The sequence below is a fragment of the Gorilla gorilla genome, chromosome 15 (genome assembly GCF_029281585.2).
Source record: "Gorilla gorilla gorilla isolate KB3781 chromosome 15, NHGRI_mGorGor1-v2.1_pri, whole genome shotgun sequence".
Taxonomy (NCBI): Eukaryota; Metazoa; Chordata; class Mammalia; order Primates; family Hominidae; genus Gorilla; species Gorilla gorilla.
Genome location: NC_073239.2, coordinates 94,160,573 through 94,178,605, shown reverse-complemented (window position 1 = coordinate 94,178,605; position 18,033 = coordinate 94,160,573). Strand labels below are relative to the sequence as shown.

At 45.1% G+C, this 18,033-nt stretch overlaps 1 protein-coding gene across 9 annotated transcripts in view; it reads left to right on the top strand.

Annotated features, from left to right (window-relative positions):
* Window positions 1-18,033, top strand: part of POMT2 (protein O-mannosyltransferase 2) — a 45,912-nt gene that overhangs the window by 1,216 nt on the left and 26,663 nt on the right. For 8 of the 9 annotated variants that reach the window (XR_008671213.2, XR_002002609.3, XM_055361070.2 and 5 more), the window contains exons 2-5: window positions 7,666-7,750; window positions 13,251-13,355; window positions 14,898-15,006; window positions 16,755-16,863. Coding sequence is in view for 7 of the 9 variants with exons in the window: in XM_055361070.2 (XP_055217045.2) it covers window positions 7,666-7,750; window positions 13,251-13,355; window positions 14,898-15,006; window positions 16,755-16,863 (408 nt within the window). In the remaining 2 variants the exon portion in view is untranslated. The remainder of the gene's footprint in view (window positions 1-7,665; window positions 7,751-13,250; window positions 13,356-14,897; window positions 15,007-16,754; window positions 16,864-18,033) is intronic. The other variant, XM_055361074.2, reaches the window with a different exon arrangement.

The following is an 18,033-nucleotide window of genomic DNA, read 5'->3' as shown; positions in this document are numbered from 1 at the left end:
GAAGCAGTTTCCCTTGCCATCCAAGTCCCACAGGGTGACGCTATGGGTTTAAATGGATGACTGCACAGGCAGTGGGTTGCATCCAAGTGAAGGAACGACAAGCTTGGAAAATCTGCTGTTTTATAGAAGGCAGTACGCAGACCTCCTCTTTGTCCTGGAGGGAGACACTGCCTCTTCTCTCAAAGTTGCTTGCTGCAAACACAACCATGAGAAATGGCCCAGGTGAGATGCAGTCAGGGCCTTGCATTCTTGGTATACCCGGAATGATGTGTAGAGGCACGAGCAATCTGACAGCCTCTCTCACTCCTCGATTCTATGGTCTTGGCTTCTAGCAGATTTTCACATGAATATACAACTCCCCTGGCTACTCACATCTTTTCAGTTTGTCCCTTACAGCATTTAATTAAGGTTGTTGTCAATGGGACTCTAAGCAGCAGAATAAGGCTAGCTTACAGTATTTACCTCAACCATGCGCTCCAGGGTCCTGGATTCAGCCACTTGTGAATAAGTCCTGGGGGCACCGAGGAATCTTATTTCAGACATCTGGGCTGCAGTCTAAGACCAGTCTATTAACCACTGTGACCTGTGCACAGGGGTTCAGATTGATCTCTGATCTTTGGTGTCATTACCAGTAATTACAATAGCCCACTACCCTTGTAAAAATTTTTTTAAGAAAGTAACTACCAGGCTGGGCGCAGTGGCTCACACCTGTAATCCCGGCAGTTTGGGAGGCCGAGGCGGGCAGATCACCTGAGGTCAGGAGTTCGAGACCAACCTGGCCAACATGGTGAAACTCCGTCTCAACTGAAAGTACAAGACTTAGCCGGGCATGATGGCGGGTGCCTGTAATCCCAGCTACTCGGGAGGCTGAGGTGGGAGAATCACTTGAACCTGGGAAATAGAGGTTGCAGTGAGCTAAGATCGCACCATTGCATTCCAGCCTAGGCGACAAAGCCAGACTCTGTCTCAAAAAAAAAAAAAAAAAAAAAAAAATTAACTACCATGATTAATGGAAAGATATTTTGTGACCCATTCTTCCTTACACTAACATATTACTTGGAGGAGTACAGACCACTCCAGGATTTTTGTTAGATTTTTATTTGGATCACCATCAAATTTGATTACCATTACAGTGGTTTCAACTACATGGGCAGTGTCACTGAATAGTTGCAGCCTCAATCACTAGACAAGGCATAACCTAAGTAAGGCCCTTAGGATCTCAGGAGAAGCATGTGATTTGTATCAGCCGCATTGATAGAAGGTGGTGCTGATCTGTGTGTTTGCACACCTATGAGGGAGGTCTGCGTTTGGGAGTTGGTGTTGATGTCATCAGGCATGTGGGAATAGTTCAAGACTGGCCATGTCCATGTGAGTTTTTGTTTTCTTTTTTTATTTTCTTTTTTATACTGACCTACTAGATAAAGTTTTTCTGTTTTCATAGTGAGATGACAAACTCAGCCACAGGTCAGATTGCCAGCCACAGTTGCTGCTTGACCTAGATGGACCATGTGAATGTTTGCCAGGCTTTGGTGCTGGATAGGGACAAAGAGAACATTGTTTCCCTTCTCTTTACATCTCCAGGGGCCTATGGTGTTCCTTCCCCAGATGCCAGGATTGTTTCTTTCCTTCCATTGCTACATAATAAGTGTGTCCTACCCTAGTAACTATAACTTCACCTTTTCTCCATTTATCCCCTACCAATATGCAGGCCTTTTAATATCCAATTGTTAGAAAATTGACAGAGGCCCATTATGTCTTCTACCTTGACACATGTGGGCCACTGTAGGGGGACTTTAAAAGCACTATACCCAACCAAATGATCATTAACTTTATGTTCTGGCACCAGGCCATTCCAACAAGACAATCTAGTGACTGAACTAGAATTAAGTCTGAGTTACATAGATAGCCTCCTCCTCCCAGCTGATCTGGGCTTTCTGTAAAGGGAAAGAAAGATGAATCATGGCCAGAAATGGTCAGGGGAGAATCTCAAATTTTCAAAATAGGTTTATATAACCCTCCACCCCTTTTTCCTGATCATTACCCAGTTGGTAGGCAAAAGGAGATGACTCATTTCTGAGAATGGCTGCCTTCGGTGACCAAACTGCTTCAGTAAGGTTTGCAGACCAGGAGGAGGTTAAAAACATAGAATCAAAAATCTTTTTGAGTTGATCTTTGAGGGAACTGTTCAGTACTTGACAATGTCATGCCTATGGATGGTAGGGAGTGTGGGAGGTCCATCGAATACCTTGGCTATTGACTGTTGACACTGTTGGGTGGCCATTGCGACAAAAAGATATGCCAGTGTCAGACTGTAGATGGTTTGGAAAGCAGAAAACCTGGCAGTTTAGTTTCAAGGGCCACAGTGGTATACACAGAGTCAGATAATTGGACTAGAAAAGCAACATCAGCACTGTAAACTGAAAAAGTATCAGCAGTAGCAAGGTACTGATGAGAGCCTAGAGAAGGGAACAAAGTCCTAATGTCAATCTCCCAGGAGCAGGTGTGGTCAGTGCCCCTTGCAATGTGGCTTCCTTTACTGCAAGACAAGCAGGCCAACTTTTGGCAGGAGTCACAAGTCTGGCACGCAGTGGTGGCTTCTGCCTCAGAAACACGTAGTCCCTTACATTGTGCCTAGTCCATGATGGTAGATGTTTCCACACCTGTTGCATGAATCCAGGTGGCTATGGCAGCAGTCTTGGTGGTGCAGGCTGGATCAGCAGTTTGATTCCAGTCAGTCTTATGAGAGTACCTGCCCTTAGTGTGGGCACCTACGTGAGTGATCCAGTCTGTCCTATTGGCAGGCAGCCATGATGTGTTTCCACACTTCTCAGCTTTCATCTCTCAGTATTTAGTCTTCCAAGTGGCATACCAAATGCTTCAATCCTTACTGCCATCAGCCATCCAGAGTTGTCATTGGGGCTAAGTGCCTGCTGCTGCCTGGTGGGCAACATCAGCTTTTAACTCAGCCTAATCATTTGTGAGCCAGGCCTAAGCATTTACAGGAACCCCTGTGAATCAAGGGCCCTACTGAACAGCAGCTCGGCTTCAGGTAGCGGAGAAGGTTGTTTTTCCCAGAGTGGGAGCTGCCACTTCTTCACGTAAAACCAAGATGCCTCTACTCTAGGGCCAGGCTGGCTATACTCTTTTTTTTTTTTTTTTTAGAGATGAGATCTGACTCTGTCGCCCAGTCTGGAGTGGAGTGGTACAATCATAGCTCACTGCATCCTCAAACTCCTGGGCTCCTCCTGAGTAGCTGGCACTACAGGCACGTGCCACCACGTCCAGCTAATTAAAACAGATTTTTTAAGAGATGAGTTCTCACTATCCTGCCAAGGCTGGTCTTGAACTCCTGACCTCAAGCCATCCTCCTGCCTCAGCCTCCTGAATAGCTGGGATTACCAGCTGTACTCTTGAATGTACTATTTCCATAGGATCAGTGAGGCTTGTTAAACCCTTCCCTTGTTATCAGTAGATTCCCATTGACCCACCCCAAAGTGGGAATACTAGGCCAGGGAGTCCTGAGGCCTTTATGGGTCTGGCAATCAATTTCAAAGTGTTGAGTAGTTAACTAAGAAGTTAATAGCTGCCCTTTTAAAAAGGGTGTGCTTGGTACCTATGTCCAGCAGGTGGCACTGTGATTCTGGTGCATGGCTCTCAGTACTCTAGCAGCCACAAAGTTGTTTTTTGTTTGTTTTTGTTTTTTGAGATTCTCGCTCTGTCGCCCAGGCTGGAGTGCAGTGGCGCAATTTCAGCTCACTGCAACCTCTGCCTCCTGGCTTCAAGCAATTCTCTGCCTTAGCCTCCTGAGTAGCTGGGATTACAGGCGCCCCTATCACGCCTGGCTACCTTTTTGTATTTTTAGTAGAGACAGGGTTTCACCATGTTGGCCAGGCTGGTCTCAAACTCCTGACCTCAGGTGATCCGCCCACCTCGGCCTCCCAAAGGGTTGGGATTACAGGCATGAGCCACCGCACCCAGCCGCCACGAAGTTTTTAAGCCTGTGATTTATTTCCTTTCCCTTTCAGGGATGTAGATTTTTTTCTTCTGGACCACCAGGAGAGGACAGGATCACCTGTCTACACGCAGCAGCCCTTGCACAGGATAATCCTCTTCGACACTTATGGGATCAGTATCAGCTATACATTCAGCACTGGAAGCCACAGGAATAGTACGTTGAAGAGGCCCAAAGAGCTCTGCCTGGAATGTCACTTTAACTTCCCTTCCCTACAGGGAGCGTGGCTCAAACATTACCAGTTTAATGTGGACACTTTTTCCTCTCGAACTAATGCGTCTAGAAGGCCTGCATCAGGGGCTATGGTGACAGCCAGCCAGAGATTTTGCCATTTCCCAGTCGGAGAGTGTGGCGGTGCTGGCTGCAGGGAGTGGGGAGAAGCTTTTTCTGCTCCTTTAGCTCTTCACTAGGCTTGCACCACGACCTCCCCAGTGTCGCTCCCTCAGGGTTAGGGTCCCTTTTCCCTTTAGTCCTTGTGCGCACTGCTATGGCTCTCCCTGCAGTCCTGAGTGTCTGCGGTAACCTCTGTGTGTAGTACATCCTTCCCCCCATGAGACACGGTAGGGTGGAGATATGGGACCTCATATCCAGCAGAGCCCTGAGTTTGCCCCTCTCCTCCCTGGGGCTCTCCAGCATACTAGGATGGGTGTGTATGACCTTCAGCCCCCTTTAGGGCCATGGAAACCTCAGCCCAACCTTTAATCATCTCAGTCTTTAATGCAGCTGAGGTTGTGGTAGAGTGGGAGGGATCCTGGGACATAAAGGGAGAGAGTGGCTCCGAGCCACAAAGCAAGTCATATTTATATTTACTTTTGTCTTGAGTACACAGCTCCCCCAAGGATCTTTCAGTGTTTCATTTTACTCAAAGTTCTATCTTATATAGCAGGGTCCTATTGCCGCACCGTTGGAGACTTGTTGATTGAGCAGCCACATCCATATTGCCTTTTGGCAGGGGCTGCTGGGCTTGCTGCCATTGTCATGATCACTCCTCTTCCTCCTTTTGCCCAGAGGACAGGGCAGTAACCAGGGTGACATTCAGTGGCTTGTTTCAATCCTACCTCTTTCCATCAGCCTCTCTAATAGTGGGACAGTGGGGGACTCTCACTACCCCATTGCCTGCCCATGGAGGCCCTCATTCTTTCTCTTACCAAAGACTATGTCTCTCCTCATCCTATGCTTGTCTCCACACTGTCAGGGGCTGCGATTTTATCTTAGCCTACTTATTAGCTAATAAGTTAGCCTGTCACTGTTTTTTGCATGCTGACAGAAGACAAAGTCTTGGGTCAGAGACAGAGGACTTTATTTCTCATGGCACAGCAAGTGGGATGTGCATCAGCATGTTGGCATCAGTTTCCTTTGCCACTAAGTCCCACGTGGTGCTGAGGGACTGGATGAATGCTTGCACATGCAGTAGCTTGCATCACAGCTGAGTAATATTAAGCTTAGGGAATCTGCTGTTTTATGGCAAGCAATAAACAAGACAGCCCTCTGTCTCAGGGAGACACTAACTTCCCTCAAGGTTGTTTACTGCAAACAGCATTCTTGGCATACCTTGCAAGGCCTGGAGGAGCACAAGAGAGCCACAGAGGACTGTCTCTCCTAACACAAGCAATAAAAGCCAGGAGGAAATATGAATGTTACAACTGGTTTTACTTGGGAAACTTTTGAAGTAAAAATCTGGAGCCCAGGCTGGGTGCGGTGGTTCACACCTGTAACCCCAGCACTTTGGGGGGCTGAGAATGGATCACCTGAGGTTTGGAGTTTTGAGACCAGCCTGGCCAACATGGTGAAACCCCATCTCTACTAAAAATACAAAAATTAGCCAGGTGTGGTGGCGGCTGCCTGTAGTCCTAGCTACTTGGAAGGCTGAGGCAGGAGAATCGCTTGAACCCGGGAGGTGAAAAGTGCAGTGAGCCAAGATTGTGTCACTGTACTCCAGCCTGGGCAACAGGAGTGAAACTCTGTCTCAAAAAACAAACAAAAACAAAACAAAACAAAACAACTGGAATCCTTTTGTTAGTATGTTCCCAAACAGATTTAAAAACTAACCACAAATGTCAGGACAGTTTAAACAGGGCCCAGCAGGGATGGTACTTTATAGTCTACAGAATTCTTTCACATGTGTTATCTGAGTTGAGCCCTAAGGCCTCCCTGGGAGGTGGGCAGGGCAGATAATATTATTGTCTTCATTTTGTAGATGAGATAAGAGGACTAGAGAGAATAAGTGATTTTGCCGGGTTGTGCCATTAATTAGTGGTGGAGCTGGGACTGGATCTCTCTTTCTGCAAATCAGTTTCATTACCCTGCTTTGAAGTTATTTCTGTCTTTGACCTCACCATGCCAATGTCCTCACTGCCTGTCAAGCAAGGTGTTCAGCAGATGCTGAAATAGACCTATTCTTTTGCCTATCTTGGACCCACCAAGTAAGATATAAAAAGAACCTTAGATTCTTAGGTAAAGCATGTTTTCCCCTTATGTAGTAGGTCAATAATGACTGCTCATGACCTGGGGATTGATGACTACTAGAAAGTAACCCTTCTTTTGAGCTACAGGGAGAAAATAACAAATAGAAAAGGCCAGGCTCTGCTGGATGACTTGGCTGTGTTCCCAAAGCCCTCATGTGTGGTGTAGAAAGGTGTATGTGGTTGTATAAAAGAGGACTTTGCATTGTGTTTGAAAGCCTGTTTATTCAAATCGCTTATTTACTTGCAAAATAACTTAAGCAATGAGGATAGGTTTTAGATGTGGTCTTAATTTAGTAAGAAAACCTTCAACTTTTATATACTAGTTAGTATAAGATCAGCCAGATCACAGTTAGCAGCTTACTTGTCACAGGGTGGCTGAGCAAAATGAGACTCCTGTGACAATCATGGTTTATAGACTCAACTCTGACCAGCAGCCCAACAGTGTCGTAATGGACCTTCTAATAGCAAATGTTGTCTCAGAAGTTAGCAGACTTGGAAGAAACTTTTTTTAATTTAAATTTTTGTTTACACTAGCTACTTGGAGATAGGAAGAAAACTTTTTTTTTTTTTTTTGAGACGGAGTCTCACTCTGTCGCCTAGGCTGGAGTGCAGTGGTGCGATCTCGGCTCACTACAAGCTCTGCCTCCCGGGTTCACGCCTCAGCCTCCCTAGTAGCTGGGATTACAGGCACGTGCCACCATGCCCGGCTAATTTTTTGTATTTTTAGTAGAGATAGGGTTTTACCATGTTAGCCAGGATGGTCTCCATCTCCTGACCTCGTGATCCACCTGCCTCGGCCTCCCAAAGTGCTGGGATTACAGGTGTGAGCCACCGTACCCAGCCAGAAGAAAACTCTTACTACAAACCTTTCCATATTATGAGAAAACATCTTGTCCTTTTAAAATAAATAGAAACTCAAGATACAGAGTAAGTATATGTATATTTAACTCAATTGGTAACTGGCTAGTGAATATTTGCTCGCCTTTCTCATCTATCTAAATGAAGACCAGTGGCCAGCTTGATGTCTTTCTTCCTAAAATCACTTGTGTCAAAAGATTTTTTTTTAAATCCAGACTTTTGCATTAATTGTTTGAAATGCATAGCCTTTAATTTTAACCATGCTTTATGAAGGCCATTTGGATTTTATGATAATTAAAATTCTTGTTTCTCTTTCTGTGTTTCCTTTAGTTGGGATGAGACTCACTTTGGAAAAATGGGAAGTTACTATATCAACCGTACATTTTTCTTTGATGTGCACCCGCCCCTGGGAAAGGTGAGCAGTGTGGTGAACAGCAGCTCTCTGGTCCCAGAGGATTGTTCCTAAGGGCTGGAGCCACATCTTGATTTTGGATTTGGGGCTTGTAGAGAGAATTTGGGACTTGTAGAAAGAATTTTCTGACATTTCAGACCAGCTACTTTCATGGAAAATCTCTGGTGTTTTTTAAGGGTCCTCTGGGCTCAGAAATGGAAAGAGGGCCCATCAGCTGAGGGAGGGATGAACAAAGTGTGGCACAGCCATATGGTGGAATAATTGGTCATAAAAAGGGATGAGGTTCTGATACGTGCTACAACATGGATGAACCTGGAAAACATGCTAAATGGAAGAAGCCAGACACAAAAGGTTACATACCCTGTGATTCCACTTATATGAAATATCTAGAACTGACAAATCCGCAGAGACACAAAGTAGATTAGTGGTTGCCAGGATCTCAGGGGAGGGAGGATTAGGCAGTGACTGCAAATGGGTGTGGGGATTCTTTATGGGGTGATGACATGTTACAGAATTAGGTAGTGGTGATGATTGCACAATCTTGTGAATATACTTAAAACCACCCATTGCACACTTTAAAATGGTGGATGTTATGTTATGTGAATTTGTCTCAATTTTAAAAAAGAAAAAAGAGATAGGAATACATTGCATGAAGCAGAAATAGCTTACGAGGCTGATATCCATATGGGGCTGACTTCTTTCTCCCTTCCCATGCCCAGCATACACATGGTTTGATCTGTTTCTCTCACATGTTTTACCATTAGAAATTCAACCAATTAGAATTCACTTTACTCTTTTTTTGTTTGTTTGTTTTTGAGACAGAGTTTCACTCTTGCCGCCCAGGCTGGAGTGCAATGGTACAATCTTGGCTCACTGCAACTTCTGCTTCCCAAGTTTAAGTGATTCTCTTGCTTCAGCCTCCCAAGTAGCTGGGATTACAGGCGCCCGCCACCACGTTGGCTAATTTTTGTATTTTCAGTAGAGACGGGGTTTCACCATGTTGGCCAGGCTGGTCTTGAACTCCCAGCCTCAGGTGGTCCACCCGCCTTGGCCTCCCAAAGTGTTGGGATTACAGGCAAGCCACCGTGCCTGGCCCATTTTAGTCTTTTAAAAACAAAAACCTCTGAGAAGGCTCTCGGATTAGCCCTGGAATTCACTCAAGTCTTTCTTCCTAACTGGAGACTTACATCTTGGGCACCAAGGGGACAGGAATTTTCCTGTGATTAAGTGGGGAGGGATCTTGGAGCATGTAGTACTTGGGGGATAAAGGCAGGAGCAGGGAAGGCAGGAGGAGGCAGGGAGTGTAATCTTTTATCAAAGATCACAAAGATCACCTATGGTTGGGCTTAAGAAAGCATGAGAGCAGGGGGCCCTACAGGGTGGAGGGATGGGAAGAGAGGTAGAACAGGTAGCCTATTTCAAAATTGGCTCTGAGCCCAAGAAAAGTGTAGAACATATTATGCCTCTTCCTATCTCTTTTATACTATAACAACAATAACAAGAACAATTAAAAACATTTATTCTGTTCTAGTCACCTTAGAGGCATTATCTCATGTAAGCCTCAGAACAACCTTATAAAGTAGGTATTGTTGCATCCCCATTACACAGATGGGGAACTGAAGGAAGATAAGTAGTTCGTCATAGGGAACCAAGCTAGTAAGTGGCAGAATCAAGGTTCAGGCTGGCGTAGAGCCTTCTTTCTTAATCATGACACCACAGTGCCTCACAAGCTTGCCTTGGCTCACTCCTCAGACTACATCTGTTACTACCATAGAATTAAACAACAGAACATGTTGAATATTTGCATGGAGCTCGCCTGGGAACCAGATTTCTGATGAAGATTTTTCATAGGAAACCCAGCCCAGTCTTTCTGTGGGGACTGCCCGTTCTTTTTTGGAGTTTTCCTGGTTCTCAGCGCACTGTGGACATGTGCACAGGACTGGCTGATTTGTTTAATTTACCTAAGCCTTAGGCCAGGCGTGGTGGCTCATGCCTGTAATCCCAGCACTTTGGGAGGCTGAGGTGGGCAGATCACCTGAGGTCAGGAGTTCGAGCCCAGCCTGGCCAACGTGGTGAAACTCCATCTCTACTAAAAATACAAAAATCAGCTGGGCATGGTGGCACACGTCTGTAGTCTCAACTATTTGGGAGGCTGAGGCAGGAGAACAGCTTGAACCTGGGAGGTAGAGGTTGCAGTGAGCTGAGATCGTGCCACTGCACTCCAGCCTGGGCGACTGAGCAAGACTCCATCTCAAAAATAAATAAATAAATAAAAATAATAATATTATATCAAAGCCTTGCCTTCCTCACATCTGGTTGCCCGTGTGAAGGGAGAAGTGTGAGGCTTCTAAGGCTGCCCTCAGGGAATGCGGCCCATCTGCACCCTTAATTTAGCTCCTGATGGTTCTGTGTTCTGTCTGGTTGAAAGAGAGTGATGAGCAAACTGGAAACCTGTGAGAGGGTGCAGTAGCTTCTGCAGGTTCTGAGGCCAAGCCAGTCAAGGAATCAAAACCCCTCCAAGTGGCAAGCAGGAAGTTTTCTCCTTTGCTACTGAGGCCAAGACCTGCCACTTCACATTGCCTACCAACCCTGGGCACCTGGCGGCTCCAGTCAAACAGGAACCTAAAACATAAAAAAGCCTGCACGTAGTAGACAGAAGGAAGTACAGGGTCAGAAGCCTCATCCACCACATTTCTAGTCTGCAGAGGTGACCACGGTCATCTTTGTCAATAGTTTCTTATATTCCTCTAGGAATTCTTTTATACAAATACAAGCGTGTATGTTTTTATATATGTACATATGAACAACACATTATATATACACACAATTCTTTTTAAAAACTCAAATGGGATAAGTCTACAGTTGTTCAGCAGCTTGTGTTTAAAACATGATATATCTTCTTTCCACATTAGCACATGAAGATGCGCTTCATTCTGTTTAATGGCCGTGTGTCATTCTATTATGTAGATGTGCCGTAAGTATTTATCCCTCTTCAGTTGGTGGGCAGCATGTATGTTATTTCCAGTTTTTAGTCATTACAAAAGATATTGCAGTGAACATCCTTGTACATATATCGTTGTATAGTTGTGCAGGTATATATGAAAAATTCCCAGCAGCCAAGCTAAAAAATCGAAGAATATGCACATTTAAAATTGAGTTAGATATTGCTAAGTTTTCCTGCAAAGATGTTGTAATCATATATACTCCCACCAACAGTGTATGACAGTGCTTTCTTCCCCACATCATTGCCAGCACTGGTACGATCATACTTTAAAAACTTTGTTGGCCGGGCACAGTGGCTCACGCCTGTAATCCCAGCACATTGGGAGGCCGAGGCGGGCGGATCACCTGAGGTCAGGAGTTCGAGACCAGCCTGGCCAACATGGTGAAACCCCGTCTCTACTAAAAAAACAAAAATTAGCCGGGCGTGGTGGCAGGTGCCTGTAATCCTAGCTACTTGGGAGGCTGAGGCAGGAGAATCGCACGAACCCAGGAGGCGGAGGTTGCAGTGAGCTGGGATCGCACCATTGCACTCTAGCCTGGGTGACAAGAGCAACACTTCATCTCAAAAAAAAAAAAAAAAAAAAAAAAACTTTGTCAATTGGAGAGTAAAAAATGACATATCACTGTTTTCATTTGCATGACTGTATGAGTTAGGTTGAACATTTTTTCATATGTTAGCCATTTGTATTTTGTTTTCTATGAATTTGTCATTTTTTTCTAGTAATTCATTTTTTTTCTATTGATTTGAAAAGTTGTTTAGTTAAGAAATTAACTTGGGGCCAGGCGTGGTGGCTCATGCCTGTAATCCCAGCACTTTGGGAGGCTGAGGCGGGTGGATCATGAGGTCAGGAGTTCAAGACCAGCCTGGCCAAGATGGTGAAACCCCGCCTCTACTAAAAATACAAAAATTAGCCGGGCGTGGTGGCAGATGCCTGTAATCCCAGCTATGCGGGAGGCTGAGGCAGAGAATTGCTTGAACCCGGGAGGCAGAGGTTGCAGTGAGCTGAGATTGTGCCACTGCACTCCAGCCTGGGTGACAGAGCGAGACTCCGTCTCAAAAAAAAAAAAAAAAAAAAGAAGAAATTAACTTGGGGCTACTTTTAACCTTAAGGGAACTGAGAGAGAATTGAATTTTGAGTGTCTTCCAAGTGCTTGGTATAGTGTTAGGTGTTTACTTAATAGCACCTCTAATCCTCATGCCCCCTGTGAGGAAGTTTTTATTACCTATAGCTCAGAGATACTAAATATTGTCCATGATCAGAGAACTAGAATATAGGGCACTGAGATCCAAAGCATCTGTACATTTCTTCTCTCCAGACCAGCCAAGCAGTCTGGAAATGTATGACCAATACCAGGCGAGCTTGTCCTGTGAGATCCCAGGTGGGAAGAGGGATCCATTTGATTGCCACTTGGCAGCTTTAGTTCATCTAGCTATTTGGATGACCCTGTCTAAACCCTGGGGTCCCTGCCTTCCTTTTCAAAAACAAGTCTTTGTTGTCTTTTACTGCCAGACTTTGGCTTCTATACCTTGACCTGGAGCTATAGAGACTGGCTGTGTTTAGAACTACTTAGAGAAAAAAGTGGGTTGGTTAGTAGTCTAAATCCAAGTCCCACAAGTGTGGCTAGGAGGGACTTTCCCCGCACAGCCAGTGTATTCCCTCCCCCAACACAGCCTGCCAGAGCTCGGGGCTCAGGCTGGAGCAGCCTGGGGCTGTCCCAGATGGTTGGCATTTGCCAGCAGTTTTTATACTTCAGCTGCTTCTGATTGCTTGTGTGAAAAATAGAATTTTATAATGTTGGTGGCCAAGGAAATATACAAAAGACACGGCCGATCTTGTCAAAGGTTTTGAAGGATTCATGACTCACAGTCTCAGTTTCTAATTGATTTGTTCTGGCTTGGGAGGTACCAAGGATGCCCTCCTTTGGAATATTAGGAATGGGAGAAACCAGCCTCTGGCCTTTGGCAGTTTTTCTCTTCTCCTCTGGGCAAAGCATCTGTCTTTGCATTCCTCTGTCTGATTTTCTTCCCTTGTCTCTATTCCTGGTATGCAGCTCCTTGGTCTCTTTTCTCTCTCACTGTGACTTGGAATCTCACTTTCCTTTCAAAAGGCCAATTCCCCAGGAATCAGCCTCTGCCCATGACCCAAGAGCTGCCGTGTTTTATTTTATACCATTTGAAGGAAAGCGGAATCAGAGAGCCCCTTACTGACTCTACCCTTCAAATTGTGGGGCTCTTTTTCCTTCCTGAGTGTTTAGGTTGTGCTGTTCCTAGACCTCGGCCATAATACAAGAGAGGATTTGTTTCAAGCAGTGAGCTCTGTAGACAAAAGATTCTTTGCTCTGTGGCAGCTGCAGGAGAAAATGTTGCATTGGCAACATTTTCTATGGACAGTTGTCAAGGGAACCCAAAGTCTGTGGGTGCAGCTGGAGGGAAGTTCAGAGGACAGAGGAATCTTCTCCCAAAGGCTTCTCATCTTTTTGTTTGTTCTTCTCTCCTCAGATGCTGATAGGTCTTGCTGGCTACCTGAGTGGATATGATGGTACCTTTTTGTTCCAGAAGCCTGGGGATAAATATGAGCATCACAGCTACATGGGAATGAGAGGAGTAAGGCTTCCTGACTTGAAATGGACTGACTGAACCCTGGGGCCACACTAAACCAGAAATGTTATAGTTAGCAGCCCTGGCGTGGTGGCAGGTGCAAATAAAGGGACTTTGGGTGGTGAGGAGAGGGGAGGATGATCAGACCCTCCCCTGTGGTGTAGATACTCAGAACTGAGGTGAGGAAGAAGGGAAGAGGAGCCCGCAAATAATACAGAGATGACATAGATAGAAGCAAGCACGCACTGTCACCTGCTGCCCTGCCCCGGTATACTGTCAGACCTCAGGTTGGAGAACAGCCTGGAACCCGAGCAATCAGGAGTCTCCTGCAGCCCCAGCAGTGCCTCCATGCACTGGCACGCTGCCTGCTCCTCCCCTCACAGCCACAGCTGCTGGAGTGTTGCCTACATCTCAGAGCCTTTTCTGAAGATTTTGGCATCCCCACACCCTGTCACCAGGTTCCTGTGTCTTTCCCCATGAAGGTTTCAGGCACACAGAAAGAGATTTCCAGCCTTATTTGAAGGGAGGCCAAATGTCTGCTGCAGTCCCTCTGTGTCCTGATTTACAGCACCAGCCTTGATGGAACATGGCAGGGCCTTAACACCCAACTCTTTGGGAACCTTGAATGTGTGGCTGAATGAAGCCAGCAGAAGCTGACCTCCAGTGTGGACCTCTCAGAGAAGTTTGCATTTACAAGCCCCTTTCCTTGAGGATTTCACAGCATTTAAATAAATGGCTGTGTGCTTATTTGGCCTCATTGTTAGATGATTTGCATGGCTATATCATGGTATATTAAACAAGGAGTATATCCTACCCTCAAGTTCATGTTCTTAAGTGATTCTGTGTCTTCCTAATAACTTTTGAACACCACATACCATACATAATTGGATGTGACAACCAAACGTGAGAATTTCCCATTCTTCTGCATTGTCTGTTTATTTTGATGGACAGGTAGGGGATGGAAGAGGGCCAGCAGCTTAAAAAAACAAAAAACCAAACAGGTATCCAGCTACTGAAGCATCAAGCAATCCCTTTTCCCAAAATCAAAATACATACATTGTGTAGATTAAAGACTGGTTTCTGGTGTAAATGAAGAAAAGAACTAGGGGTTCCTTAAAATTCTCTGAAATACCTTCAGAGGGGTCTTTCTCAACTTGTACCTACAGTTGTGTAATAGAAGCTAATGGCTATCAATTACTATCTGTGTGTTAATAACACTCATTTTCTTCCCTTCTCTCTATTCCTGGTGTGTAGCTACTTGGTTGCTTTTCTCCCTGTCTCCTACCCACACCTTCCTGGCTGAACTTGCTGATTTCATGTCAGTGCACAAGTTGCTGCTTAATGGGAACATATATATTGTTCCCATTAATATGGGAACTTCACTATTACATTACTCTTTTCTTAGTTATAGATATCCTAGGTGACTTTAGGTCACCGAAGTCATGCCTTCATCAGGTCCCCTGTCTTAAATGTTAGGTTGTACTGAGTCCAGTAGGTCGCTGACCTAGCTCAGCTTGTTATTTGACAGCTTCTCTATTCCTCCCACAGTTCTGTGCATTCCTCGGCTCCTGGCTGGTCCCCTTTGCCTACCTCACTGTACTGGATCTGTCCAAGTCCCTCTCGGCAGCACTGCTCACAGCTGCCCTCCTCACCTTTGGTAAGTTGTCTTAGCCATACCATGGCTTTTGGGAAATGGGCTGCCACTCTGTGAATGTAGCTGAAAATCAGTACATTCAAGGGCCCTATATGTGGGTCCAGTTCAGTTAATTTTAGGATTGGGTAAAATGTACTACAAATCTCATTCACTAGTAATACTTAATGTATATCAATAGTTATATATAACAAGGCTTTATATTATTGGAGGGGAGAATCGGCGTGAGTAATCCCAAGGGATAGATTTACCTCCACGTTATTCACAGTTGAGTTTGGAATGGGTAATAAGATAGATTTGTATGTGAGTATGTGTGTTTTTGAAGGAAGCTTATAATTCTAATTTTGCTTCTCTTAAGTTAAGATTAGTTTGCATTCCTTAACTAATTTCAACTGAATATAAAGGTAAATGCAGAAGTAGCTGGGTGGCAAGAGATAGCAAAATGGGAACTTGGATAATAATCTTCACATGGATAAATGAGAGTTCATCATAGAAGTTGATCCTGTTGCTAGCTTTGTTCCTATGAAAGTGAATTCATGACCTTGTGGAGCTTAACATTTAAAGAAGTCTAGACCAATTTAAATGGGGTACTTTAGGGGTTTGCTTTGACAGATACGTTGCTTTGTTTTGACAGATAGATTGCAAGATTATTAGCTTTCTCTATAGAGGACTGGTGGCTTTTTCCTTGTATCTTGAATTTCCATCTTCAGTTATTCATTCATTTAGTCATTTATGCACTTTTCATTCAATAGTTATTTCTCAAGCACCTACCCAGCTCCCGGCCACTTTTCTTAGTCTCAGAGGATACACTGATGAGTCACTCTGGTCTCATTGAGCTTACCTCATCGTGGGGCAGACAGTAAATAAACAAGTAAATGAATAAGTCTGTCATGTGATGTCCTAAGCCACAAGTGCAGTGTAGAAAATAAAGCAGAGTAAGGGATGGAATAATGGAGATCAGTACTATTTTAGACAGGATAGTCAGGAAAGAGCTTCTGAGAGGGGAGCTTTGAGTGGAGACCTGAGTGAGACAAAGGATCAGGCCCTGCAGGGATCTGAGGGAAGAGCATTCAGGCAGAGGGAAGTGCATGTACTGTAGTTCTGCTGTGGACCTCTGTGGGTTCAAATCACAGTAAGAAGGCTGGCATGGAAAGGGCAGAGTGAGTGAGGCAGAGGGTGTTGGGAGATGAGGTTGGATGGATAGGGAGACCGCACAGACTCTGGCAGTTGTCATGAGAACTTTTTACTTTGAGTGAGGTTGGAAGACATTGGAGGGTTTAAGCAGGGGCATGACATAATGAGATTTAAGGATTTAAGTTAAAAAACATCACTCTGCCATCTGTCTGGAGAATCGACCCCCAAGAGAGACTTCATGTAAAATGATAAGATTCTATCATAGGTGTAGATAGTTTGCGGTTACATGAGCAGAGTGGTAGGACTCCCTTTTTGATGGTGGAAATGAGGATGACACCTTGTCTCAGGGCTGGTCTGAGGGAGCGAATGACATGATCCTCTCTTGGGTTGAGGGCCTAGAGGCAGTGTGAGTTACTGCTTCTTGTCATTGGGCTTTGATGTCTCCCAGAGCTGTGGCCTTCCACCTCCCTGATGACTCAGTGTTGACTCTAGTCCTGACTGCACAAGTGCTTACACTCAATTAAGTGGCAAGAGGGACTGTTTCCTACTACTGGGGTGCTTGGTTTTCAGGGGGCCCTTCTCTTACCTCGCTTTTTCACCAGCGAGCTCATGTTTTTCAGACACGGGATGCCTCACTCTGTCCCAGTACATCCTCCTTGACCCCATCCTGATGTTCTTCATCATGGCTGCCATGCTGAGCATGGTCAAGTACAACTCTTGCGCCGACAGGTCAGAAACTCCATCCCCGGGAGGGGAGGGTTGGAAGCTGTGGCAACTCCAAAATTTCTGTAATGGCCAGGGCCAGGGCGGGTGCCCAGAGACTTGTCTTGAAGCTGATTTTAAGGCAAGCTTACTTTTTGTTTGTTTTTTTAACTTAGATTGTCCATTTTAGATCATAAAAATAGATTTTAAAAAGTTTTCCACAGGTGATTTTATTTTTGCCGTATTCAAGACCGAGAAAATGTCAGTTGTCTTTTTCAAGCGTATTATTATTATCATGTTTACAATGGAGTACAATTGGGTAGGGGTTTTGGGATATCATGGGGGGTCCTAATACTTTCCCCACCCACCTCTTGTAACCAGTGCTGGTTAGGAAATCCCGGGACAGGGCTGTCCTTCACATACTCTGTCCTAGAAGGGAGGGCACCAGGGTAGATGCTGCCTGGAAACTATCTCCCTTTCGTCAGTGGTTGCATCCAGTCCTGACCTAATGATGGGAATAGCATATGTAAAGGTTGGCTTGAATGGCCCATACCAGCCAAGAGGATCCTTCCAGGTCCTGGTCAGTTCTAAAGCTGACTTGGAGGGTCCGGTCTACTTGCAGAATAGTCTTTTCCAGATCATCCTTCTACTTCTGAGAAAGTAGAATAAGTCATTCATTCTATTCAAACCAGAAGAGTTGGCTCCTCGTAGGCTTTTCTGGAAGTTAACTTTGCACAGCCAGGCTCATTAAGCTCCATTGTGCTAATCAAACCTGATCAGTGACTCTCAGCCCACTCTGGCTTTGGTTGTTGTGCTTATGCCACATCCACTTCCATCTACCATTTCTTGAGTACATACTGTGTACCAGGTACTATGCGGGGAGCTGGAGGTACTGAGCTCCGTTGGGCTTGGCTGTTAAGGAATATTCACTCTGGCAGAGGAGGCAGCCAGAGAGCCAGAGAATCATAGTGTAGAGTACTAGGTGCTATACGAATAGCAAAATGGTTAAGAGCACTAACATTGACCCAATTGCCTGGGTTAAAACTGTGCCCCACTGCCTGCTAGCTGTATTACTCCACCTCTCTGTGTCTTGATTTCCTCCTGTGCAAAAAGAGGACCTAGTGACAGGATCCTCTGTGTGCTGTAGCGACGGTTAGAAGAGTTAATATATGCATCGTACTTGGAATGATGCGTGAC